This window comes from Cavia porcellus, unplaced genomic scaffold (genome assembly GCF_034190915.1).
Source record: "Cavia porcellus strain 051 isolate PalLab524CR breed Dunkin Hartley unplaced genomic scaffold, mCavPor4.1 scaffold_24, whole genome shotgun sequence".
Lineage (NCBI taxonomy): Eukaryota > Metazoa > Chordata > Mammalia > Rodentia > Caviidae > Cavia > Cavia porcellus.
The window spans coordinates 33,064,897-33,092,848 of record NW_026947507.1 but is presented as its reverse complement, the minus strand read 5'-3'; the positions used below and the strand labels follow the sequence as shown (position 1 = coordinate 33,092,848).

At 43.3% G+C, this 27,952-nt stretch overlaps 1 protein-coding gene and 1 long non-coding RNA gene across 8 annotated transcripts in view; one reads left to right on the top strand and one right to left on the bottom strand.

Annotated features, from left to right (window-relative positions):
• Positions 1-25,119, top strand: part of Csgalnact1 (chondroitin sulfate N-acetylgalactosaminyltransferase 1) — a 315,999-nt gene extending 290,880 nt beyond the window's left edge. For all 7 annotated transcript variants that reach the window (XM_063234828.1, XM_063234830.1, XM_063234831.1 and 4 more), the window contains 4 exons: positions 10,988-11,166; positions 11,972-12,066; positions 20,488-20,569; positions 23,220-25,119. In XM_063234828.1, coding sequence (XP_063090898.1) covers positions 10,988-11,166; positions 11,972-12,066; positions 20,488-20,569; positions 23,220-23,509 — 646 coding nt within the window. In that variant the 3' untranslated portion in view covers positions 23,510-25,119. The remainder of the gene's footprint in view (positions 1-10,987; positions 11,167-11,971; positions 12,067-20,487; positions 20,570-23,219) is intronic.
• LOC106025716 (uncharacterized) lies at positions 2-10,641 on the bottom strand. The gene is made up of 4 exons (XR_001199288.2): positions 10,512-10,641; positions 6,448-6,586; positions 1,422-1,515; positions 2-102 (listed from the first exon to the last, which is right to left on the bottom strand). It is a non-coding gene; the product is annotated as an uncharacterized LOC106025716 (long non-coding RNA).
• Positions 25,120-27,952: the final 2,833 nt, after the last annotated feature.

Here is a 27,952-nt window from a genome sequence, read left to right as displayed (position 1 = left end):
CAGCGCCCAGGAGGCTGAGGCACGAGACTCACTGCAAGTTTGAGGCCAACCTAGATCTTATAGTGAATTCAAAGAAAGCTTGAAATGCATGGTGAAACCTGTCTAAAAAAAAACAATGTATGTATTTCAGTATGCTTGCAATAAATAGTCTGAAAATGAGATTAAGAAAATGATTGCACTATAACAGCATCAAGAAGAATAAAATACTTGGAAATACATTCAACAAAAATGCAAGACTTTTACACTGAAAATTGGAACATATCATATCTTTTCTCTGACAGCTTTTAATATTCTGTTCTTATGTTGAATGCTTGGGATCTTGATTATTATATGTCTAGGTGTAGATTTATTTTGGTTATAGCTGACTGGAGTTCTGTATACCTCATATATCTGAATATTTTTTCCTATGCTTGGGAAGTTTTCTTTAGTTATTTCTGTAAATAGCCTTCGTATTTAATTTGTGTTTACCCCTGATTCTTCATTCACATTTTTTATTCTTAAGTTATAACTTCCTTTTGTTGGTTTGTAGCCTTTGTATTGTTACTTCCTAGTTCCTTAGGTTTAATAGTGTATCTTTAGTTTCTTTCAAGGAGTTTTGCCAGCTTTCAATAGAGTTTTTACTTTCTTGGTATTCTCTTTGAATCTGTTTCATGTATTCTAAATTTTTTAAATATTCTTCATTGAAGATTTCCCTCATTTTTCTATGCTGCTCTATTCTTCCATCTGTGTCTTCCTTAGAGGTGCTTAGCAATTCTTTTATTGTTTCTCATTTCTTCTTTTACTTGTGATAGTATTTCTGTTCTAAGTTCTTTTATAGCCTCTTGAAGTTGTATCTTTATTTCAGTTGCTGTTGGTGTGTGATTCTTGATCTCTGCTGTGTTTACATCTCGTGGATCAGTACAGCTTGGGTTGGAGGCCAGAGACTGTGTTTTGCTTCTTCTTGTCATGTTCCTGGTTTCTTCCAGACAAGTGGGTAATGGGGTCCCCAGCACTTCCTGTGTTGGCTAAGTCTCTGAAGCAAGACTTTGTTTTTTCTAGTCCATGCTGTCTAGGGATATCTGAAGGTGACCATTGGGTGCATTGTTGTGGGTCTATCAGTGGCTCATGGAATGCAAGCAAGGGTGGGGCAGGCTGGCACCTCCCTCCTTAGCTGGTCAACATCAGGGTACCCTCACCAGGTATAGTATGCACAGTGGGATGGGGCTGGTTGGGAGCAGCTTTAGGGAAACCTTGGTGATGGCTGTTGGACTGTGTACAGGGGCAGGACTCAGTCCAAGCAATTTCTGCCAGTCTGCTCTGTGCTAGGAGTGGCTGAGTGAAGCTGGCTACAGTTCTGGCTCTGGGCTTATCCTGCCCAACTCCAAAATGGCACCTGGCCAATTGCCCACTTCCACGGGAGGACTGAGTCCCCCAATACTCACCACTAGCCAGTGTATTTCTCTGGTCCACTGCTCCCCTCTGTCACTGCATATCCCCAGCTCAGGAAGGAGGTGCCAGCCTGCACCCAATGGTCACCTTCAGAGAAAAGAAACAGATCACCTAAAAAGGAAAACTTATCAGAATCACAACAGACTTCTCAACACAAACCATCAAATCAAAAAGAGCTTGAAGTGTGAAGTATTCCAAGTCCTGAAAGAAAATAGCCTCCAACCCAGATTAATGTACCCTGTGAAACTATCTTTCAAAATTAATGGAGAAACAAGATGCTTCCACAACAAAGAGGAACTGGGGGAGTTCATGACAACCAAACAAACTCTACAAAAAATATTGAAGGACATTCTAGAGAGAGAGAAAAAAGACCATAGTTTCAGGAACAGTGGAAGAATACGGCAAACATTGGAATGAAGGGGAGAAGTAGACAACTAACAACAGAAAATAGTATGGTGGAGATGAGGCAGAAAAAGTTGGTCACAATCACTAATGGCTTTGATTCACCAATAAAAAGAAACACAAACAGACTGGAAAAGGAGCTAGGGTCCATCAGTATACTTTATATAAGAAATACATTTAACCTGAAAGGGGGCTTATAGACTGAAAGTCAGAGACAAGAAAGCAATGCTCTATGTGACAGGGAATTAGAAAAAAGTGGGGTTAGCTTGGTTCTCAGCTGAAGATTGGTTAGAAAGCCATGACACTTTTATACAATGGAAAACTACTCATCTATAAAGAAAGACAACCTTGAGGTTCTTGTAGGTAAATGGATACAATTTAAGATCATGCTCAGGGGTAAAAAGGCTCAGAATCACTTAGGTGAATAGTGGGTTGCCTCCCTAATGTATAAAATAAAGGAGTTATCCGGATACAAAATGTACAATGCACCCTGTGAAAGTAAAAGGTTTAAAGAATGGTTTAAATTGGGAGGCAGCGGCCACTGTCAATCTATTATCATGATTTGAAATCCATATTATTTTCATTGCTCTATTTAGTTTGGTTTTATTCGGTTTCAGTTTATCTACTTCCATTAGATTTGATGGCATGGACAGCTATTCCAAAGATAGTAAGATATACTATGGTACCATTTTTGATTTCCTGTTAGCTTGATGTGAAGCACTGTATTGCTTTCACTGTTTTGTTTTGACTGATTTTATTCTATTCTGTTTTGTTTGATAGAATCAAGTTTGATGGTATAGGCAACTACTTTGAAGATATAAGATATACTACAATACTCAATCTGGTTTGACTATTCTTTTGAAGTCCTATAATGTCTCCAGTGTTTTGTTTTTATTGGTTTTGTTCTCTACTGTTTTGTTCAATTTTATTATGCCTGATGATATGGGCAATTCTTTTGAAGATAACAAGAGGCATTACGATAGCCATTGTTGATCTCCTTGTATTTTGTTTCTAAGTCATGCACCATGTTCATTCCTTTGTTTTGATTGACCCTATTTTGCTTTGTCTCATTTGGTTTTATTCTCTTCAACATAAAAAACTACCTATAAAATTATAGTATTAAAAATTGTGGTATTGGCATGAGGATGAACATATTATTTAATGGGATAGAATTTGAGAGTTAAGTAAACTTGGACAGTGGTGGTCAGTTGATTTTCAGCAGTGGAACCAGTTACATGAGAAAATAATATTCATTTCAAGAATGGTTCTAGAACAACTGGACTTCCACATGCAAAAGAATAGAAGTTGTCATCCATATGTGGTATGTATGTACTGCATCATATACAAAACTTGAGTTAAAATGAAGTAAAGGTGTAAAAGCTGTAATTATGAATCTTAATGACCTTAGATTAGGCAACAGAATCATACATGTGACATCTAAAACACAAACAACTACAGAACAAGTATATAAATTGAACTTAAAATTAAAAGCTTTTGTGAAACCATGAAAATAAAAAGATAATTTGCAGGTTAGGAGAAGATATTTGCAAATCAGAACCTAATAAGGGTTTAATATTAGGTGAGTTGGGGGAGAGTATTTATAACTCAACAGCAGAAAGGCAGATTGCTCAGTTTAAAAAGGGATAAGAGGTTTGAATGGACATTTAACCAAAGATGGTACCCAAGTGCCCAATGAATACTTTGAGGAGATAGTCACCATCATTTGTCATTAGAAAAATGCAGATCAAACCACAATGTAAATCATACTGCTGGAACTGCTAATATCCAAGTCACATGTGTCACTGAGAAATCTACTTTGGAAGTTATTTAAATGGCTAAATATAGAATTTCCTCTGAACCAGCAATTCCAGTTCAAAGCATTTACCCAATAGAATTGAAAACATGTATTCATGTGTTCCTAGGAGCATTATTCACAATATGCAAAATACATAAGCAATCAGCCAGGCATGGTGGCTCACACCTGTAATCCCAGCCTTCGGGGGGCTGAAATAGGAGGATTGTTGCGAGTTCGATACCAGCCTTGGATACAAAGTGAACTCAAGGCCAGCCTAAACTACATAGCGAGACCCTGTCTCAAAAAGACAAAAAAAAAAAAAAAAAAAATGTAAGCAATCTAAATGTCCATCAGCTGATAATGGAAGTTATCATGAAATTACATTCATGCAATGAAATACCTTTCAGCCACAAAAAAGTAATGAAGTATTGATACATGCTATATTGTGAATGATCCTCAAAGACATTAGGCTAAATGAATGAAGCCAGACACAAAAAATCAGTAACACTGAATTCATTGTTATGAAATATGCAGAATAAGAAAATCCATAGGCTACAATACAGGACCCACTGAGCAGAGGTGCTGTGCTGGGGGAGCTGATCCAGGCCTTGTGAAGAAGGCTCTCAGTGTCATACACGTGGGTAGTGTGTGGGTGGCGAAATCATGCCTTAGAGAGAAGACCAGAAAAGGAGCCAGGAAGTGTATATCCATGCCTTACAGAGCAAGGAGATGCTATAGATGCAGAAGGACTGTGCGTCCCCCATGGTGACACCCAAGGGCTCTGTGGTGTTGTCCTGCACCAGCAGTCTGACCACTTCACTTAATGAATCATCCCTCATTTTCTTTTTTCTTTTAAAGATGATAAAACAGAATAAAACCAATCAAAACAAACCAGTTTAAGAGATACAGGACTTTAAAACATTATGAAATCAACAATAGTTACTATAGTGCCTCTTGATATCTTCAAAATAGCTGCAGATAACTTTGGACATAATAAAAATCAAACAGAACAGAAACAATAAAAACAAAACAATGAATGCAATAAAGGATTTCAAAACAAACCAATAATAAATCCAGAATTGCTACCATAATATATCTGGCTATCCTTGAAATAGCTGCTCCTGCCATTTGACATAAACAAAACAAAAGAGAATAAAATCTAACCCCAAAAAACAATGGAAATGATATAGAACTTCCAAAACAAGACCATAGGTAATTAACAGTGGCTGCAACCTGCAGGAGGAGATTCCCCCCTAGATGCTATACTGTGTATCATTATCCCCTGAACCCATGATCAGACCACTGGCCTTAGACTTGCAATGTCAGTGAAACACCAAAGCACCACAGGCAAGCAATTGCATTTCAACTCCATAGCGATCATCACAGCCTGCGTTTCTCCAGATAAGCTGGTCACTTATGGTGGGTGGGGGTGGGGTGGGGTGTGGTAGTTCTTGTTTGCCAGCCCATGCACCCGAATGGGCTGGGGTCTGGCTGTTCCATCTGGCAGCAGCCCGCGCATGGTGTTGGTTCCCAGACTGGACTTGCTTGCTGGTGTGGCCTTGTTCTCTCTCATCATTGCACATTTTCATGTGAAATTGTAAAATCAGTGGAAAGGCAAAAGCAAAGTCTCTAAAGAATCTTGCTAAAACCAGCTGTGTAAGCCCAGAATCTAGGGATTTCTAGATTAACTGTTGAAAATGCTTACTGTTAAAATTAAGTGATAACATGTTTAGTTTTAAAGTCTTTATTGCCATCAAATGTCTTCATTAAGTAGAGTTCATAAATTTTTTTCATATTTGGGGCTATAATTAAAATTTTAAATTATGCATTGTATTTAATACTAGTTGGTATGCACATTTTATAAGTTTTTTGTTCTTAATAAAGGGCTACTGTTGGAAGTGTCATATTAAGAGAATTTCCTTGCAGTTGTGGGAAAAAGTCTGTATTAGAATAAATCATATTAGACAGCAAGATCTTTTATCATGTTTAATCCAGCAGTTCTGGGAAATGCAAGTCAATTAGTGGAATTAAATCTCCAATAGTAGCAGTCACTTTATCAGGTCACTATACCCTCGATAAAAATGATGATATGTCACCAAGGAGTCCCTGTGTGCCAGATTTATTATATTGAAAAAGAAATTGAGTGGGAAATTCAAGAGTTTCGTCAGTTAATAATATAATTCAAGAATAAAAAAGAACAAATAATTATGAGCAAATCAGGTAGTCTTTTGGGCTAAGAACTTAGATTCATAATAGGAAATTGTCTAATATTGTCACCCCTATTCTACCATGATAAAGTCCATGTCTTACTCCATCATGACTATAGGTATGTCACTAAATATTATATTACATTGGATAGGTAAATTACACATTTCAAACCAGTTTTTAGCTTATTTTCCTAAGCTCTCTGTTTTTCGGTTATTTTCCATTTTCTTAAAAGCTAAGATTTGGGAGGGGAAGAGAGGTTGAAGGAAGAGGGGAAAATGGAAGAAGAATTAAGGTATATCATGTAAGGGCACAAATTCCCTATGATGAATTTGATACTATGCATATCAAAAATGTACCAATAAACTTAACCAATAAAATAACTAATGTTTGTGCCTATCATTCAGAATCTGTTGGTTACAGCCTCTTTTGGGTGTAAGATGTAGGTCTGTATATAGAGGGGCTTCCCTGGTGCCCCTCTGAGTGGCTGTGGCTTCCTAGGAAGTAACAGTCATCTCCAGGCAGCACCTTTTTCAAGATGGACCTGAAATGATGGACCTGTTATTTCTTTTCTTTATTTTATGTACCAGGTATAGAACTCATGACTTCTCACTTACCAAGTAAGCACTTGAACCACTGAGCTAAATCCCTGCCCCTTCGGTGTTATTTCTTTCTTTATCTCTTAATTCTTCCAGTATTGCTTGACTATCCCTGTGTTCCACCGTGTGCCATTTATATTGTACAGTGCTGAATAATCTGCAAATACAGAAAACAAGAATGTAAGGCAATTGTTGCCCCGAAAGGTTTGGAGCCTGCTAGAGCATCTCATACATTCTGTATAAGCAGAGTCATCATAAGTCACTAGGACACAAGAGAGACAGGCAGGACAGGACAAAAGGCCTGGGAGACAGGAGAGGACACTTCACTTTACAGTGAGCACGAGAGAGGTAGGGGTACTGGACGTGGTCTTGACAGATGAGTATGATTTTCACAGCGATGGATGAAGAAAGCACATTCGGGGAGGAAACACTGAGCCAAGACAGGTGGCCCTGCTGGCCCATGCCTTCTTGCTTAGTCCACCATGAACACCTGTCCAGCTGGTCTCTGTGGGAAAGGGTGACAGTAATTACCTGTGTACCTCCATGGTCTGTATATAGGGCTCCAGCCTTGTAGCCACGGTTTGCATAATCCCAGCTCCACCCCACCACATGCTGTTGGGCAAATCAGTATTTTGAACTGCCATGTGTCACTGCCTTGGCCATGCATGGCACAGAAAGGGTGCACTTTCACCTAGCAATGCAGGTCCCCTGCCCTTTAAGCAGAGTTTCAAAATGAAAACGTGAAGCTAAGGGGCCTGACTTGCTGAAAGAAGCCAAGTCCTGGTCATCCTGCTGCAGCCTGTGTTTCCGAGGCACAGGCTGGTGCTGAGGAGGTAGAGATGAGGAAGGCACTCCACTTCCAGGCCCGGGGCTTGACATGTATTTATCTCTCTGCTCTGGAAAAGAGAGGAAGTGAAATTGTCCCAATGCTTTCTCTGCTGTTTCCAATTCAGCTCCCTTTCCCCACAGAAAGAGTTTAGTAATTCATTGCCAGAGGCCCTTTCCAGTGGCCAGGAAGAAGAAGGCGTGGTCCTTCCTGATTATTCACTAATGAAGCCTCGGATGGAGGAATTTGGAGGGAAAATGATACCATTATACCTCTACAAATGGACTGAAACTCTTGCTGGCCAGGCTGGGAACCACAGATGTATGACAGCTTTAGCACTCTGGCCCTCTCCTGGGCCTGTGACTGTACCTGTGATGGTCTTGCCATACCAGTGTGCTCCTGTCCCCACCCCGTGTGGACTCACATTCTGCTGCCTAATCGGGACCTGGCAAGTTGTCAGGGCTTTGGAAAGGAGCCAGCAGTCTCGGGGTACACTGCCTCCTGGCCAGGTTGCCTGGGGACAGAGTGCTTTGTGCACTGGTCCCACACAGGCTCCATGGAAACAAGGTGAGGGCAGAGGAGTCCACATTTTGGGGCTATGGCCTCTCAGATTTGTCTTGTGGGAGGCTGTCGTGGCCTGTGCTCACCCTGGAGCATAGATTGATGTACATCAGGATGGACAGTCCCAGGAAAACAGCATAGAGGGTCAGAACCTTGTAGAAAAAGTTGACTGAAGAGAAAGGAAGGAAACTGCCCTTTCTGATAGATCTAGCATCCATTTTCCTGAATTCAGTGTCTAGAAACAATACACTGAAGCATAGAGACTGATGTCTGGAGACTTTTGAAAAACATTGGCTCTTCCAAATCATGGCCATGTCAAACCCTGGATACTATGAGTTACCCTCTCTCCTTTCTCCTGTGTGCAGCTCAAGCTAAGGTTTGCAGAATTTTGTGCAGAACAAAGTAGCTTAATTCCTGCAGTAGGCAGGCATATGTGCCAGATTACTAGTCTCTCTCCTTTGTGGCACTCAACCTTCGCTCTCCCATTCCTTTATGACTATCACCTACAGGACTGTCACACCTTCAACACTGTTAGCTTAGTATCTCATGCTGCCTTCTGTTTTTAACTATTCAATATGATTTAACATTCATAAATATTTGATGTGTTTATGCAGTGAACTCTTGTCTATTCAAGGGAAATTCCTGGTGTTCCTTTAATGTGGCATATTAAGGATACTGCATGCCTCTTGCCTTAGCAAAACTCACTTGCTATCATTCACATAAAAATATTTTTAGATGTGAAATCTCATGTGGTTGATTCTGGAAACCCTCCCAGAAGAGGTATCTGAATTATGAGTCAGATTCATACCAAGTGAATAAGGACCTTCTCCTTCATCGTGCTTGGAAGTGTGCTGTCTTCTCTGAAAATTAACTAGCAGACATCCCAGGATGTGGGAGTCCTAAAAGTCCTAAAAGTTGTGGGAGTCATAAAGGTGCAAACTTGAAGAAAGAAATGGGCTTCCGTGCCTTTTGAACATGAGATGAGATGATGAGAGAGAAGTTGGGAAAAGGGGTTGGGCCAGGTGGGGAGGGGTGGGTTGGAGGAAACCATTGTTCAAAGTACAGTGATGTTGGTCAGGAGAGGGGCAGGACCTGGTGCTCTTGTGATGTCTGGTGGAAGGCAGTCCTTGTCCCACGTGCACTAAATGCATTGAGTTTTGCTCAATGACCCTGCATTTTGGCAGGTTCTGCTGTTTCTGGGAAGTATCATGGCTTCACCGTGCAAAGCCTGGGAATTCTCATCAGTGCTAATAATAACAGCAGTAGCTGGTGCTTGGAACACACCAGGACAGGCCTCTGGATGGTGACAAGTACCTCTGAGACCTGGCTGGAGATGTCCTTCTATGGACAGGTGAAAATCCAGGCCGGTGTTGTGGGAAACCTTCCCTAGCAGCTGACCAAACAGAACAAGAGAAATGGATCATGCTGATGTACAGCAGCTGGGCTGTAGAAACCCCTGGGAGATCTGAAGGTCACCTTCAGGGACTCATGCCACCTACACGACTTTGCAAACAGGTGCTCTTTAACTAGTGCCAGGCCTAATACTCAAAAAACTCTGGAGCGTAACTTCAGTGCTGCTAACAGAAAATACAAACTGAGCTCTTGTATCCAGAGGAAAGGTTCTAAAATAAAGTTTTGAAAGAGGAGAATTGCTCAGAGATAAAAGTCTGGCTGAAATGAATAGAAAAAGAAAATGATAGATTATGAAGAGACCTTAGAGCTCTGTACTCAATGAGCTTGTAATAATGAAGCCAGGGCAAGAAAGATTAAATGATTGTCCAAAAGAAAGTCAGAAGTAGTTCAAAGGCTAGAACCATTCATGCAGTTACTCATTTATTCAGAAACAGCTGCTGAGTACCTGGTGTTGACTGGGTACATCTTCCTGGCCTTCTATGTGGGCTCCTGACTCATAGACGAGTACGCTTGCCTCCCGCCTTGATCCTTATCTGAAAGGCCCATCTAGCATCAGACTCAGACAAGATTGGGCCCACAGATTCCCTAGATAAAAAATGAAGCTCCTTCTCAGATCTGAAAGAGGGCAGCAAGTCAAAGACATGAGAGCAGAACTGGTTCTCCCTACTAAATCACCAGATGCCGGTAGAACAGAGCATATTAAAAGCAGATGACTATGTTTGTGTTGACCTTGTAACCAAGATAGTTGCTTAGCACACACACTTTTAAAAATAGAAATGGGCTGCCTTACCTTTTGTACATAGCAAGGTGAGAGAAGTTGGGAAACAGAGGAGGGCAGGTTGGAGGGAACCATTGTGAAAAGCTCAGTGATGTTGGCCAGGAAGGGGTCAGGACCTGGTACTCTTGTGATGTCTGGTGAAAGGCAGTTTCTGTCCCATATGCACTAAATGCATTAAGTTTTGCTCAAGACCCTGCCTTTCAGCAGGTTCTGCTGTTTCTGGGAAATATCTTGGCTTCACCGTGCAAAGCCTGGGAATTCTCATCAGTGCTAATGACCGCAGTAGCTGCTGCTTGGAGCGCACCTTGTGTTCTTGGCATGGTTTATCTAACTAATCACCCTGTGAAACAGGAAGGTGTTATTAGTCCCACTTTGCAGATGAGGCAACTGGGGTACAGGGAGATTAATGGGCTTGCCTGCCTCACAAAGCAAGGCAGCTCTGAGGCTGATTTTGCCATCTGACACCCAGCCAGTCATTTTTCCTGCCTTGTTCTGCCTCCTTACCTCAGGGCAGGGAGGGAATCCAGGTTTCAATCTGCAGTGAGGCAGATAAAGACGAAGAACATTTTGTCTGGTTTCTGGATTTTCATACACATGAGAAGGTGGCAGGAGAGCCCATTCCACAGTGATTTGATGTCCTTGGTTGAGTGGGTTCATTTGGGTGCTGGAAAAAACACGGGGACTTCACTCTGTGCTTCGAGTTTCACTGCTTCAGGTTTTCTCCTTCACAAAGAGCATTCACTGGGGACGCTAGTACACATTTCCATCTGAGAAAATTGCCAGAGAAACAAGAAATAAATTCAGATGAAAAGTTTGCTACGTATTCCAGCGGTTTCTGTTGAGCTGGGGCCATTCAGTACCTGCTTGGGTGGTCCCGGTGCCCTTGGGGTCACAAAAGAAAGAGTAAGACGTAGATGGCTCTGGCTGGGAGTTTTCCAGGGAATTTCACAGCCTGACCTTCCTTTCCTCTTCTCTTACAGAGCTGCCAACTTTAGGAATTTCACTTTCATCCAACTGAATGGAGAATTTTCCCGGGGAAAGGGACTCGACGTCGGAGCCCGCTTCTGGAAGGGCAGCAATGTCCTCCTGTTTTTCTGTGATGTGGACATCTACTTCACCTCTGAGTTCCTCAACACATGCAGACTGAACACACAGCCAGGTTTGGGGCTTCTCTTTCTCATCCAGGGTGCATTGCGTGCTCTCACACCATGCTTTATGCTCTCAGAGTCTTGTTTCAGGATGAGCCCATTGGACAAAGAAAAGGCCAATCATCTAGCTTGACCGTCTTCTTTGGGTGCTGCATAGCAGGCCCGGGAGACACCATAATCTCAGGATTGTGTGTCTGAATAAGCCTTCTCTGTGTTCTTTTGGATCATCCTCAGGAGAGAGGGTGGTGGAGGACTTGGACCTGGACAGGCTGATTGGGCCCAGATGGAAAAAAGTGCCTGAGAGCAGTTACCAAGGGAAGAAGGGCTGAGAAAAGAAGGAACTCACAGTATGAAAATTGGTTCCACAGACTTGACTCAGGCATAGCCGCCATCAGCTTAGAGTTACTGGCATGGCCAAGTCGATTGCTGAAATTCTTCCATATAAATTGGTAGAGAGCAGCTGCCCTGAACTCTCCAGATTCACTTTGGCCTCCCTGGCAACCCTGAAGGCACCCCAGAAGCCAGCTTTTGAGGAGATACTCCCAAACTCTGACCCACACCCACCCCTTCTGGAGGACACCAGGGCCAGAGCCACTGATTGTCCATATCTTACCTAGTATTTCTGTGCTGGAATATTTACGAATCTGACTGTCTGGTCCACCTGCTGCTGCACTTCTCACATCTGCTCTAGAGTTGAGGGAAGGGGCAAGGAAAAGCAGAGTAAATATCTGGGATGTTTTGCAGGGCTGAATGTAAATGAACAAAACAAATAGTTGCATCTGTCACTTTTAGCAGATATGCGTTTCCTGTTTGCAGGGAAGAAGGTGTTTTATCCCGTCCTTTTCAGTCAGTACAACCCCGGGATAATCTACGGCCATCACGATGCCATCCCGCCCCTAGAACAGCAGCTGGTGAGTAATTATCCTGCAGATGCCTTTGTGTGGTTCTGTTTCATGCCTCTCATTACCAGGGGCATCTGACCATGAGGAAAGGTGGGTAGGTATCTGCAGATTGATTCCCTTAGTAGTTTTTAAGTTTGGTGGATGTTTTGGCCTTTGCTCTAAGTGCCTTGTTGATTAAAAGTGCCTGCAGTACTTTAAAGTGGAAAATAAATAGGAATAGTATCTTCCAGGAGGGTAATTTCACACCTTTGTAGTTTTCTTCTGTGGTTTGGGGAAACTAATATTATTGCATTGTGGCTGAAGCGCATTTTTAAAATCTTGCCAGGTAAGACAGGTGTGAGATTTATGTTACCATTTGTCAGCTGGAAAGTAGACATTATAAAGGGGTGGCCCACCCCAGGGCATGTGGTGAGTCTCTGGCCCTTGGCCTTCCCCATTATGTCACCACTGGTGCACGTCACTGTGGTTGGGTGGACATTGACATCAGAGGTGTCCTGGCAGCCTGGCTGTCAGAAGCGTTGTAGAGGGATTTCTGTGCCTCCCTGGGAAGGGAAGCCACACAATCTCTAGAGTGTCTATAAGCAAAGATGCCTTCACCACATCCATTCCTCAGAGGGACAGCACAGGCAGTAGGAGGACAAGGCCAACTAGAAGAGGGGTTTCTGTGCTGCGTATAGGCATAGCCCCCAAGGCTGAATTCCCATTACATAGGCTGTCTTGGTTTACAGAGGGAATGTTCCAAGAACCCCAGTGGATGCCTGAAACTTGGTTAGTACTAAACCCCTTATACCATACTTTTTCCCACATATACATCCCTATAATAAGGTTTTAATTTATAAATTAGGCACAGTAAGAGATAACAATAATTATGAAAACAAATTAAATGTCATTTACAACTTATGAATTGCTTACTTCCACAATTTCCCATTTAACCTTTCCAGACTGATTGATGATGGTAGCTTCAATCTTAGCTGAGAAAGGGTTACTCTCTTGTCAGCATCACTAGAGAGGAGAGCTTCGCCCACCACACGCCGCAGCAGGCTGGGGTCTTTCCTGCAGTGACATCCAAAGCTGTGTTCTGGCCCAGGCTGAGTCTCAGCAGGCCGTGCTGACCCCCAGGGGCTGTCTGCTCACCCTTATCTGCCTCCTGTTGCAGCAAAGCCCAGTTTGTAGCCTACTGCACTCCCCTCAGGGAAGAGGAAGGAACTCTGGTGTGGAATGTGAAGACAGATAAAACTGAGTCTCTCTTGCCCTATGCAGCAACAAAGTAAATGAGTTACCACTGTAAATATGTATTTCCTGTCTTTCTGGGAAATGCCTGTAGGTGACGGACTGTGTGTTTAAGCTTCCAGAGCAGTGAAACCTGTCCTCTGCAGGTCCGTCCTGTGCCCTTCTCCTTTCGGTGGGCTCAAGCCAGGTGGCACACCAAGAAAGAGAGTGCCCTCTTTCCCACAGAATGTTAACATCACAGATGTTCTGGGCATCTGTTGAGGAACTGGATCTGTATCTGTGCTTTATACATAAAAACCACACATTTTTATCACCCAGTTCTCACCACTTACAAGCAAAGTCTCTCCATGGAGACAGAGACTTCTTGTTTCCTAAGAGTTTTGAGCTTTGAAGTTTTTAGGGGAAAATAGTACAGATATACATTTATATACTTGCAATCCATCAGTGTTCCTTTGGTTTTAATTTGACATTATATGTGGTTGTATTTCTAGCTCAAACTCATGAACGCTTTATTTGCTTGCAAGGAATTATTTTCATTTCATAATGTGTAAGTGTCATCCTTCCATTATGATCTCTGTGGAGAATCAGGTACACAGGGGAGTTGGAGACACAGCACACTTCAGCAGGTCTCTCAGATTCTCAGACCAAACTCAAAACCATTGTGTCCACAATAGAGCTCTGAATTACCCTGCATCTTTTGACATTTATTTCCAAAATTACTTGGACTTTATAAATCTGCTCTTACACAGGTCAGTTTTTGTGATTATTTAGTCCAATGAAACACAGCAACTTGAAAGTTCCCTAAGCCCCAAAAGAAAAATGTGAATATGCATTTTATAGGACAAAGCATTTCATACGCACCTGTTCCCTCCCTAGGGCTAATCTTTGTGCTGGGGGAGAATGGCAAATGTTTCCTATCCTCTCAAGGGATCTGTGAGAGATTCACTTCCCTCTTCTTGCTATTAAGAGGGGATGACTAGTCTACGATTGTACAACCAGCCCGTAGCAGGGCTCAGCCCTGAACCAGGCTTTCTTCACACTAGCCAAGTGGAAATAGATTTGCTGAGGATCAAGATGAAAGCATAAAGGTAAAGCAAATAACTTGATGAAAACTCCAAAGGCGAACATCAAACTGCAGAAATTAATATAATGGAGACAGAGTATTAGGTGGTGAGAAGATATAAAGTAAAAAGTAATGACTGGAGATAGTTAAATTAGGGAAGGATTTCTCCGGGGTGCATTTTGGCTCAGTCTTGAAAAAGCTGCTGCACACATATTAACAAATCCTGATCGGAATACCTCAGAATCACAGGTGAGGGGAACACAGATCTAAAGCGGCTGTAATAAAAGTTTCTTACTTATGCAGTTAAGAGGCAGCCTTCCCCAGCAGCCCTGCAAATATGACCTCATTTGTCAATGTGCTGGTTTTTACTTCTCATGACTATGGCCACTGTCATTTTATATTCTAGTTACAGATTCAAGCAAGGGACTAAATTGATGATTTTTCTCCTATTCAGACAACTTGCCTCTTTACCTTTGAGTGCAGATCATTAGTAATAAGTAGCATCATAAGATTTTATACTAACACTTAATTTTTTGAGTTTTAAAATGTGAGATGAAACTTGTCAAAGTTGTAATGTACACACAGCTTGCAGAGCAAGGTATGACTATAATTTAAATAAAATTATATTGCTACTTTCCTGGTCACGTTGTTTTGATTCTTCATTAGGTCCCTGCAGGAGCTTATGTTTCTGTCTTTAAAGTCTGACTCTCCCCTATACTTCAAATTTTCTTTTACCCTCTGCTGGACATGCATTTCAAAAACACAGATTAATTCCATCTAAAAATATCCTTTATAGTTACAAAGCCAGTTTTGTGCTGATAAATGTTTAACAACCCACTGTCTGAAAGGGAAAGGAGATCCCTGATTGATAGCATCTGCCAATTTCTATGGTGTAAATATTGCCATGGTAAACTATCTCGGGTTACCAATATGATGTCACCAGATGCAGCTCACATGTTCTTGTGAGCTGGCCATTTCTGGCCTGAGTTTGGCACCATGATCCCTGATTCTTTGTTGGGATTAATTGTCCACCACTAATTCCCAATCTTATGGACAGAAAATCTTCGTAAACCTGGCACCTGATACTGACTCAATAGACTCCAAAGCCAGCCTGCTGCTTATAGCACACCTGCTCCTACTCCTTGGACATCCTTCCTTTTTAGGGCACCTCCTCATCAATGCTAGTGTCCCTAGTGTTGGACAGAAGCGCATCTGGCTGGCCCATGGTGATCCCATCATTTAAGCCTGATGGCTGTGTGCCCCTCTAGTCCCTGAGCGTACAGTATGCTGAGTCCTGTCTGCACCCTCTAACCCCCTTTAACAGTATGTTACTGCAGACCCAGGCATTGGCCTTTTAAAATTGCCTCCTGAGCACAGTCCAGTATATCTTTGCAGTCTGTTTTTATTTATCCCAAAAGGGTACACTTACTAACAAAAATAATATTAATACTTGCCATTCCATAAGCCCACTCTGTCCCCACATTGTCGTGTATCATGTAAGACATGATTGTTTTCAGTTTCTCCATGAGGAATTTGAGGCTCAGAAAGCTTCAGTCATTTGTTCAGACTCCCACAGCTACTGAGTGGCGAAGGCGGGAGCTCAAGTGCCACACTTTGGAGCTGAGCCTGGATTGAGAGTGCTGAGGAACAGGAGACACATCCTTTGCTTTCATAGTGCTTCAAATATGGTAGAGTCTAGATCCTGGAAATAAGGACACCCTGTCCAGCATGGCACCCCTGGAACATACAGTGATCACTGGGTATGTGGGTGCCTGTAGGGTCATAATCCCAATACTCTGAGAGATCCAGGAAGGAGGATTGCAAGTTCCAGACTGCCAACTTTGCAACTTAGTGAGACCTTGTCTCAAAATAAAAAAGAGAGCTGAGAGCATAACTCAGTGAGGAGGCCTCCAATTCATGTCCTGGTACAAAAAAATTCATTTTTTTGTAGCTAATGATAAAAGAACACTTGCAGGAAACTGTGACTTAGTACAAACCTGGAAGGAGGAGGCACTTGAATCCATCCTTAAGTGAATTCTTTGTGAGCTGTGCCTGCGAAGTATTCAGTTCTCAGGAAATGGAGCTGGATTGCCGCAGGAGTTTTAGGATTGCTCTGGACTCAACAGGCTGAGTGAACGTGGCAAGTCTTTCTACCTCTATAGCAAGAAGCCACAAGTAAAGGACATGCAGCCCTCCTGGACCCCTGTGCATTGTGATCACACGGCCCTGGGGCTAACAAAGAATGTACAGCACAGTCCCCAGGTCAGAAGCAGCAGTCCTCAGAACTCATGGTGCTCAATACTCATGGGGAAGAACCTGGTATGTAAGTCACATGTCCCAAAGCAAAATGAAAATGTTAACCCTAGTTCCAAAAATACTGACGAATTTTCAGACAGTAAAGCAAGAATGGGATCTTCCGAGCCTGGGGCCTGTGCGACCACATAGGTCTCATCCCATCCATACTCAGTCCAGCTCACAGGCAGTGCTGGTGAACGCAAGGCTGCCCAGACCAGCCCTGGAGCTCGGGAAAGCCTGGTTGTGAAGGAGATACTCTGCCTAAGTGTTTGTTATTTGCTTTATTTCAGAGTTCAGCTTGCTTCAGGGGCAGTTGTCCAAGTCAGCCCCATTAAGGCAGCCCGTGCTGCCTGCCTCCCAGCTCCCTGTGCAGCTGCGGGGTGGCCACCTTCCACAGCTCTGAGGAGAGATGCTGATTTGTGCTTTGTGTTTTGGTTCTAACAGAAAATACCCAACTCTGTCATGTGGGTCGCCCACAGAGCCGGCGCTCTGCAAACTTCCTGTGGGAGAGCCGGCCTGATGACTGGCCTTTTGTGTAGTATTCAGGCCCTGCATGCTCTGAGGTGGGGAGGGAAGGTGTGCAAAGGGAGCAGGGTGAGGCCGGGGCCTTTGGAACACATTATAAAGATGAGTATGGCATGCTGGACCCAGTGGGGCACACTCATAATCCCAGGAAGTTTGAGGCCATCTTGGGCAATCTATGAGATCTTGTCTCAAAATAAAAAATTTTGGAAAGGGACTGAAAGTGGATATAGCTCAAGTTTAGAGTACCCTGAGTTCATCCCTAGTGCTGCAAAATGGTAGTGGTAATAATAATATAATAATAATAATGGCACATAAGACAGTGGAATTTGGGACAGGAAGTGTTGTTTATCAAGTTTAATCTTTTTTTAGGGTTTTCTCCTCCTGCATTGTAGACATCATTGGTTAATGTATTCTGATGCTTGAATAAAATGGTGGAGCTCTTTATGTCCAAGGCAATGTCCCTAAGAAACTTTACCTTAGGCTCCAGGAAAGTGAAACAGTTTTCTCTATTTGCTTAGAGCCACATAGTTCCGAGAGTTGATGTCACTGGACTTCTTACCCTTTGCTTACTGACTGTGTCTCCTATTTGAATTGTGTCTGTTTCTCTGAGTGGGAACCACTTTTCCAGGAGCCCTGGTCTCCCTGTGTTCAGTGAAGAAGTATCTATGGATTGTTGGCTGTGTGCTGGACAGTGTTCCAGGACTGGAATACAGCAGCCAGTGAGAGGAAGAGGGAAATTTTATATTCACTAATGGTGGTGGTTGAAGACCACTCACACAGAAACACATACATCAGCAGTATCATTTCAGAAAGCCATGGTCATTATAGAGAAGACAGATCAGGCTGATAGAGAGAGAGGGACACGTGGCTGGTAGGTTCACTGACATTGGTCAGAGGGATCAGAATGACTACTCTGAGCAACAGAAGAAGGGGGATCAGGTGAGGAATGGTAAAGGTCCTGCTGTGGATGTCTGTCTTCCTAGGGAGTTGGGGCATGGGGTAGGAAACAGGGTTGAGTGTGATCAGGAGACTAGGAGGAGGGAACTGGGGTGAGCAGGCAGGGCCAAGCTGAGGAGAGCAAGAGGAGTTTAATTTTCCTTGCACCTGGAAACCACTGCAGGGCTTTCCACAGGAACATGACAGTATGGATGAGAACTTGAGAATGCTCACTCCACCAGGCTGCTCACTGAGGGCACCATTCCAGTTAGCGGCATGGCCAGCTGTGGTGGTGGAAGCTCTAATGAGTGAACTCCATCTTGCCCTGAAATTATATGCTGTGGGCACAACCAAATTGGTTTCCACAAAGGGTTATATTTCAGTGAGCCCTTTACATAGTGGCTTTTTGCAGCTTGCCAATTTTAAAACCAACTTTAATACCTGTTTCTATAGTTCACTCCCCAACCATAAATCAGTTTGTCACTGTCACGTTGTCCTCAGATGAGGGTCACCCTTCAGTTCATTCAACCTTGTCAGGCATTACATAGACTCAGTCCAGAGTCTTGGGAGCACGTGTATTGTTCTTCCCAAACCCTGGCCAGCTGCCTTTCCTGTGTGGCGCTCTCTTAAATTCCATGTATTGCTCAGCCAAGTAGCTGAAGTCTGGATATTGGACTTCTCTCCAACTCCCTTTTTATCCAGAAGCTTCGAGGACTTGTCTGCCTCCTGGCCAGCATGGGAATACTAAGCTTTTAGCTGCAGCAGAAATTGTGTACCTGGGATAGCAGAGATGAAACAAAATTCATTTTAAAAAATTATCCACTGTATATTGTTCCAGACTTTCCTGCCTTGCAGAAACCTTGCAGCTGATGCTCATGGAACATTCTTGTCATGTGGGAGGTGTTGTAAGAAAGCCATTTGTCTGAAGTGGTTTTGGAGAACATGACTAGGGGGCTGCTTCTGCCCACAGACCTCACTGACCCCCGTTTTCCTTAGGTAGTCTTCTTAAAGGTTAACATTTACCTGTAGCTTGCAGTGAAAATAAGGTAGTTTCATAGATTCTCGAGTAAATGGATTTTTAAGATTCCTCAACCCTTCTGCAGGCTATTCACCGAATATAATTTAGGCGTTATCAAAGCTTCTGGAAGATGAAGTAACAGCAATATGATGCTTGGATGCTAAAAACAGAACCATCCTTAGGGGTGATTTAGCTCAACCCCTTCATCTTACAACAAAGAAAGCCAAGGCTAGAAGACACTTTGGGACCTGCCTGGGGTGAAAAAGCCAGCCCGTGGTCAAGTGGGGATGAGTCTCTGCTACTCCTCCGTCCCCTTTAGCTTGGTCCGGCGGTCCACAGAGCCAGACATCCAGGCTGGGGCCCTGCTACCACCCTTCCCTGCTATATCCCAGGGAAAGGAACTTCCTTTCCTTTCCTCTAAGCACTATACAAACTTCAAGAACAAATCACAAAAATAACTATCACGATCTTAAAACCATTCCCAGAATCAACTCTGCCAAAAAGTATATAAAATTTTCACAACATTTTGCTACTTCAGCAAAATCTATTGGAAATTTGCTTGCAAAGTAAGAGACTGAACAGGGCCAGGTCTTGCTTTTTTCTTCTTTTTTCTTCAATAAACAGTTACTGCTTGGATGGCCTCTCGGCCTCCCTGCAGGCTGGCACCTCTGTGTGGAGTTTCCAGAGCAGCTGGGTTCTAAAATAGTGTCAGGATGAACGTGCAAGTCATCCTTCAGAAGCTGGCCTCTGTGTGTCCTTTTTCTCCGTGGACAGGAGGCAGTGCAGTTGGAGAGCCAGGAAGAGACTGCGGAGTCTCTGGGCTTTTATTTGATTCCCTGAGGGAGTCCTGTTTGTGGGCTGTGCCAGGGCAGCAGAATTCCACGCTGTTTTCTATCCCTTTTCTCAACTTCCTGAGCCCTTTGCTGGCTTCCTGCCAAAGCCTGTGTGAGGGGCCTGGGCCTAGGCTTCTTGTTGGCACTGGTGTGGTGCCAGACACGTAGGTGGCTTTTCCATGGCACTGCTCAAAAACTTGCTCTCCTGGTTTGTCTTTGAGTGTGTGTGTGTGTGTGTGTGTGTGTATGTATGGATGTGTGTGTGCACGCACACATGCACGCATGTGTGTGTTTTCATGCCTACACCCTAGAAACATTCCAACCTAAGTGCCAAACCAAAACTCACAGGCCCCTGTTTGGAGCTGCTGAAGTTTCTGTATTCCTGTCTGTCAGGACTCTGATCAATCTGTCTCCCACACAGGCTTGTGGCTGTTGCCCAGGTCCGGGCTGGGCTCCATGTGGGCTGCTGTCCGTCTAAGTTTGTGAATACTCTGTTTTATGCACCCAGACTGACTGTGCTTTCTTTGCAGGTCATAAAGAAGGAAACTGGATTTTGGAGAGACTTTGGATTTGGGATGACCTGTCAGTATCGCTCAGACTTCATCAACATAGGTGAGCTCGGCTGCATCTCTGCTGCCACCTGGAGGCCGCTCTGCACACATCCCTTGAGGGAATCCCACAGGCTTGCCCGGAGTTGGTGGCCAAAGTGATGCCCTTTCCTTAAAAAATGTGTTCTGATGCATGTGACTGATGCAGCTAGAAAAGAGGGGCCCCGGGAATCTGCAGCACTTTGGTCCCTGTAGTCCCCACCAGCATCCTTTGCTCACCCCAGATATCACTCTGTGCTACACAGATGCAGCTCTGAGGCCAGTTCGTGGGCAGTTCTCCTAATCCAGCATGAGTCCTGGCTGAGGGCCTCCTATGCAGACACTCTGAGTGTCTTGGAACATGAGGAAAGTTCTAGATGTCACCAAGCCCAGGCGAAGTGTGCAGTTGCTTATAGTACATACATGCATTTGCGCACGCACACACACACACACACACACACACACACACACACATGCACCCGTGCACATGGGTTTCTGGAGCACAGAGCAGAAAGGCAGGTTTCAGCTACACAGACCAATGCTCTCAGAGATAGTGGGCTACATAAGATAAAGACAGAGTGCCCCCACCTGAAAATACCTCACCACCTCCCCGTAGCAGTATTTATGTGTGCACCTCTGAAGAGAACAGAATGGAATCCCACACCACTAGTGTAAGAAATAACCAGCTAGGGACCTTGGCCTAAGCTAGCTCTGAGTGGCCAGGCAGGCCCTGTCTACATTCAAGGGAATATCCCTCCCTAGAGCCCCATAAACTCTGTCATGCTCTCTCTCAGTCTCCCACCACCCCTCTCAGGCCCAACACCAAGAAGTTTCTAAACTTTTTGTTTTAAAATCAAGGAGGAAAAGCAACCTCAGATTTGTTTTGCCCAGTAATGACATGGACTACAGGGTAAAAAGAGGGGCGGGGCATGTGGCTCAGTAGTAAAGCCATTGCCTAGCAGGGGTGAGGGTCTGCGAGAGAGTGAAGAGAGAGGGAGGGAGGAGAAGTGGAGGAAGAAGGAAAGGAAAGGAAAGGAAAGGAAAGGAAAGGAAAGGAAAGGAAAGGAAGGGAAGAGAAGGGGAGAGGAGGGGAGGGGAGGGGAGGGGAGGGGAGAAATAGAAGGTGGAGGAGTATCAAACGACCTTTAGGTTAAGTCCTACCAGACCACAAGGGTGCTAGTCACTGAGTGGTAGCTGTTGTAAGGACACCCAATAACTGGCCACAGGTGTCCCTTGATGACTCTATGAGAAATATTCCTAAATTTCTGTGTCCAAGCAGATTTCCCAAAACGATATTTTAAAACATTTTCCAAGGATTTCCATTCAAGAAACTGTTTCCTTGCTCTTTGAAAAGAGATGGTTTGGCGAGGGTGCATGTTCTTATCAGATTTGGATTCATTCTGTGCTCATCAGATTGAACTCTCCTGAAGAAAAAGGTCACTGTGCTCCCAGAAAGAAGGGTGTGGTGGGCTGGGAAGGAGGAAGCCCTGCACCCTGATAGACCTCATTCTTTGCAATCTTGTATTTATCGGCAAGTGCCCTGCTGGTGCACCTTGTGTTTAGTAAGCTATAATGATAACAGTAACAGTAATAAATCACTACAGTTATCCAAGCACTGGTCCTTACATTACCACCCTATCCAGTTTCGATAGTTACTTCACTTAGAGATCAAACTAAAAAGAGGATAAGCGGCAGCTTCTAAAAAACCAAGCCACAAATTCTGGCCCCGTGACTCATAATTAGCCCTTTTTCTTTGCCTGCTCCCGGAGAGGCCAGGCCCCTCATAAACTCAGCCAAAGATTGATTGGATGATTGTGGTTTCCAGTGCCTGAGCCCCGCTTTCCGGTTCCAGCGTAGCCTTCCTTGATCAGAGCAGTGTGGTTAGGGTGTGCAGAGAGTGAAGGAGCCGTGGGAGAAAGACTGCAGGAAGATGTTGAGAATGGCTTTGCTGTTTCTTGCAAGAGTTGAATAAATGTCCTAGGTGAGTAAGGAACAATGCCAAAAAGGCCAGTGCCTCTCTGGTTCCGTAGGGGACCTGGTAGTCAGAGGAGGATGTCTGTTTACAGAGGTAAGACCTCAGCAGACCATGACAGACTCTGCCAAGGAATTCATGATACCCAGTTTCTTTGCTTAAAACATGGGAGCCACTTCTGAGTCCAGTCCACTTAAAATGACTCACTTCATCATCATGCAACTTCTCAAGGCTGTTGTAATCTGTGAAAATAAGTTCTTTTGCAGGCTTGAGTTTTTTCACTCTTCCACCCCTTCCATCTAGGGATGGGGAGCCCCTGTGTATCCTGCTTGCAATGGCAAGAGGAAGCCACATCCAGACAGAAGCCCAAGAATTTGCATTGGGAGGTTTCAAGCACAGAAAGCTCTTAGTTCCAGGCCAACTGTTATCATCGCCAGTGGCTCTTTCAAGCAAACAAATGCTTAGAATTCTGTCCAAGGTCTTGTCTCCGGAAATCTGTGGGAAAGTCACCTCTGTTGGGCATTTCCAACACGTCTCTTGGCCTAGCTGCCCACTCTGGTAACTTGGAGGAGTGGTACAACATACTACACCTCTCCTGCCTCTCCATGGGAAGTTCTGTGCCTGCGCAGCGCAGGGGAGCCCAGATACATAGATCAGGATATACCCACAAGGTGCTATTAAACTGTGTGTTCTCTCCCGACAGGTGGGTTTGATTTGGATATCAAAGGCTGGGGCGGAGAGGATGTGCACCTGTATCGCAAGTATCTCCATAGCAACCTCATAGTGGTGCGGACACCCGTGCGGGGACTCTTCCACCTCTGGCATGAGAAGCGCTGTGTGGATGAGCTGACCCCTGAGCAGTACAAGATGTGCATGCAGTCCAAGGCCATGAATGAGGCATCCCATGGGCAGCTGGGGATGCTCGTCTTCCGGCATGAGATAGAAGCTCACCTGCGCAAGCAGAAACAGAAGACAAGTAGCAAAAAAACATGAGCTCCTTGGGGGCAGATTTGGGGAGATGTTTTCTTCTTCCTTTTGCAATTACCAAAAAAAAAAAAAAAAAATGGCTGCAACAAGGAAAAGACTGCTATAAAGGGCCAAAAAAAATGTGACTGATTAGTAAGAGATGACAGGAGAGAGCCTTCAACTTCTCTCCCTTCAGCTTTATGCAAGAGGAGTTAAAATCTCCACTGTGCCTGCAGACTAGCCCAGAGGCACCCAAGAAGAGTCTGACAAAGGCGAAATGATTGGACAATGATAAGCCTGATGGTATGGAGGTTTTGATTGTGTTTACAACAAAACAAGCTCTGTTATTTTCTATGCTTACTGAAATATTCATGAATTAAGACTAGTTTTATAAAAACTTCATTAGAATGAAAGGCAAGGCATTTCTGCTCATATGAATGATTCTGTTAGTGCGGTGCTAAGTTGTAGAAATGCCAAAGTCAGTAGAGGAAACCAAGTCAAAGGTGGACATTCACTATGCTGAGTCTCATGAAAATAATAAGCAAAATGAGATGGACTCCAAGGACCAGTAACCATAAATACTGTGTCATTTTCCCCCAAGATTAACCAAAAATAATCTACTTATCTTTTGGTCATCTTTTTAACCCTCTCCATGTGTTTATTTAAAAATGCACTTTCTTTTTGCTTGTGAGTTATATTCTGCTTATTTAATTACCGATTTGCAAGCCTTACTAAGAGAGCACAAGTTAGCATACATATGTTTATGTTTTTTTAAGAAGATATTTTTAGATGCATTGTGAGAACTTTCAGTTCGGAATATCGGATTGCTACCACATCCGAGGACTTGCCAAATGTGGATGCTGTCCGGCACGGAAGGTCCAGGCCTTGAGACGAGGGAGGCCTGGCGGGGGCCACTGAGAAAGGAGTTTGTAGACACTTTATCTGAAGAGTGTGTAGGAGGAGGAACAACTGGAACACTGGAGGAAAAAGGAAAGATACCTTCACCTCAACTGGAAAGGAAACGCATTCTGACTGATGTTATCTGGATATATTTGAAAGTCACTTTCTTACCTGTTTAAATAAACCAAAGTTATGAACCAAACCATCTCTTTTCAAAGCAGGGTGCTCTTCCTGGCTTCTGGCTTCCATAAGAAGGAAATCAGGAGGAAAAAAAAGAACAAACACAAAACTCACTCTACCTGCCAGAGTCCAGTGCGATGGAAGTTTTTACTATAAGTTCACTCACCCCATGCTAGGTGGAAGTAACTTAATTTCTTTTAAAATTAAGCAGCTCTATTCAGTCACCAAGATGCTTCTGAAAATTGCATTTTATTACAGTTTCAAAGTGTTTTTTAAAAATAAGTGCAGTTAACACTGAGTGTTTTCTACATCCATATGAGGATAATTTATTTATTAGCCAGCACCAGATGCATGAGCTAATTATCTCTCTGATTCCTTTCCTTCTGTTTGCCTACAGTAAACTCATTGTTTAAAAGCTTCAAGCACATTCAAGCTGTTGGTATAAGAAAAGGCATTGTATTGATTTGTACTGGTGGTTCATAAAATTTAATTAAAATCCAAGACATGAATGGAAGGTGGCATTGCACAGCTAATAAAAATATGATTTGTGGATTTGATTTCTTCTTGGAATAAAAATGCTGTCTTTAATTTTTGGAAAACAGTATTTTATGTACAAAGCAGAACTTCTCAAGATAATTCCTCACTGAGTGTGACTGCTGGGGTTGCCCTAGGAATTTAAGAGCATTTCTACCTAGTCTCTAGCCAATAGATGCCATGAATATCTCCTACAGTTTTTATTTTTCTCTTTATTCCTTCTCTCTCTCTTTCTCTCTCTCTCTCTCTCTCTCTCTCTCTCTCTCTCTCTCTCTCTCTCTCTCTCTCCACATTTGCACTGCATAATGTTTGTATTCCTTGTGTGGAGTTGGTACATGTACAAAATACATCTTCATTCTTTTTTCTTCTCCTTTCTCTCTTCTTCCCTTCCTTTCTCCCCCTATCTCTTGATCCTCTTTTCCATTTGGAAAATATATTATCTATCTCATATTTTGCTCTGTATTTACATTTTTCATTTCTCATTCATGAGAAGTCATGCAGTATTTAAACTTGTATTTCTGATTTACTTCACTTAATACTGAGATCTCAAAACACATCCGTATTCCTATAAGTGACTCGAGTTTATCTTTCTTTGTAGCAAAATATTATTCTATAGTGTGTAAATACCACATTTTCTTTATCCATTCATCTGTTGCTGCACATACAGGCTGTTTGCAAGATTTAGCGATTATGAGTTGTGATGCTATAAATATAGGTATGCTTGGATAACTCTAATATGATGTCTTTAACTCTTTCTGGATGTTACCTAGAAGGGGACTAGCCTCTAGTCACTATGGATGTGCCCTGGGAGTCCACACCAGGCAAGGGGAAGAGGACTGTAATGAAAAGCCTGAACTATTGATACATTGTACTTGGCCTTTTGAATTACAGGAAATTGAAAAGTGCTTCCCAAGGCCCCTTTCTACTCTGTACTTAATATTTTCATATACTGTGATGACACTGGAGACCTCAGGTCACTGTCTGGCCTGTCCCAACAGTGCTCCTAATGGATTTATGACTGACCAGAGTAAGGAGAAAGAATTTCCAACAATTCTGGTGTTAGAGATCAAATATTTAAGCTGTGAAATTGGGCAGGTCTAAGTCTCTCTCTGTGCTGCAGTACCGGGCGGCACTCCTCAGACTAATCAGCCCTTTGTGCTTGTTCGCATTGCACAAGATGCCCAGGACAATGGATAAAAATTGAGCTTTAAATAAAAATGACTGAGAGTGGCTGAAGAGGTAAAGAAACAACCTGCACAATTCTTTATTTCTTTTAAAAGTTTAGCCAGGTAAAGCAGCTTTATTGAAGGACTGAGGCTCTTAGAAAATTTGGGCAAGCCATCTGTCTCCATGGCCTGCTATCTGTCTCCATGGCCTGCTTGAGACATAAATAAAAGAAAAAGGGCACTAATGCATAAAGGGGATGCTGAAATGTAAACTCACATGGCAAAGGAAAGCAGGAATGAAACGGAAGAACCCAGTGCTCTGTGTCTTGCAAAGGAAGGATGCTGCCAGGAAATGCTGAGCCTCAGGCTGGTGGAAGAGCCTCTCCAACTCTGCACACTCAAGCTGTATCTACCCCCTTTCAGGTGCCTGTTAACCAACTAACTGAGCTGGGCTCTGGAATATGCTTGGAGTTTACCCCTCTGGCACTGATGTACTGATGTAGCTACATCAGAGCCAATGAGTGCCTTTTCCCAGCTTTTCCCTCAAAGAAGACAGGTTGGCATCTTGAATAAGCCACAGTAGTATTTACCCCATGCATATTGGCAATTGGCAAATGCTACGAGTCAAGCCTTGCTACCCCTGTGCCCACCCCATACCTCACATCCCACCTGTTGGTAATTATTTACCAACACCACTGCCTCCAAGTGAGATACCTGGCCTCCTCCTGCTATTTTGCCTCCAAGTTTCTACCCTCCAGCCCCTCTTGCTATCATAAGGTGGTCAAAGTGTCTCTTTCCACACTGCAGCAATGGGAGAATCTGACCAATGAAAATAACTACTTAGGACCTGCTTTACTAATTTGTAAAGTCGTCTGACTCTGAAATTTATCTAATCTCACAAGGATTCAGTACAGTGGGTGGCTATTATCATGGCTTTTCCAGCCAGACAACCGGACTTCAATTCCAGTATTTGTTTTTGGTTTTCGTGTCACTAAATGACTTAAGTTGCCTGTGCTAGGTTCCAAATTGTGATCCTCCTAAGTGCTGGAATTACAGCCACATGTATCACCATGCCCGGCTATAAATTTTATTTCTTCATTTTTGTTTTACTTCATTTCTTCTGTGGTACTAGAAATTGAACTCAGGCCTCATGCAAATACTTTACCAATGAACTACATCCCAGCCCAGATTTCTTTTTTCTTTCTTTCATTTTTCTTTTCTTTAAAGGTATGATCTTACTGGGTAGCCTAGGCTGAATTTGAACTTAGGACCTTCTCTCTTTAAGCCTCCTGAATGTTGGGATTACAGGCATGTGCCACCATCATACTCTTCAAATTCTAGCTCTTTCATTTGAACCTTAAATGAATTTTAATGAGTCACTTAATGTCTCTGTACCTCAGGTTTCTGATTCCGGGTAATGAATAATAAGTGCAATCACACATGTATCATAGGATTGTTGTGAAGAGTAAATGAGTCAGTATGGATGACGTATTGAGGACATGTCACACACAGGCACATGGCAGTTATTTATGACTAGTTAGTATTCAGCACACACCTTATTTATAACTGTATCTGGCAAATTTTGAGCTCAGGATGCCTGGGTGAAATCAGAGCACTACTAAGGACCACGCATTACAGGTTGCTTTTGTCATTCTGAAAACTCTATCTACACCATGGAGAAGAGAAGAGT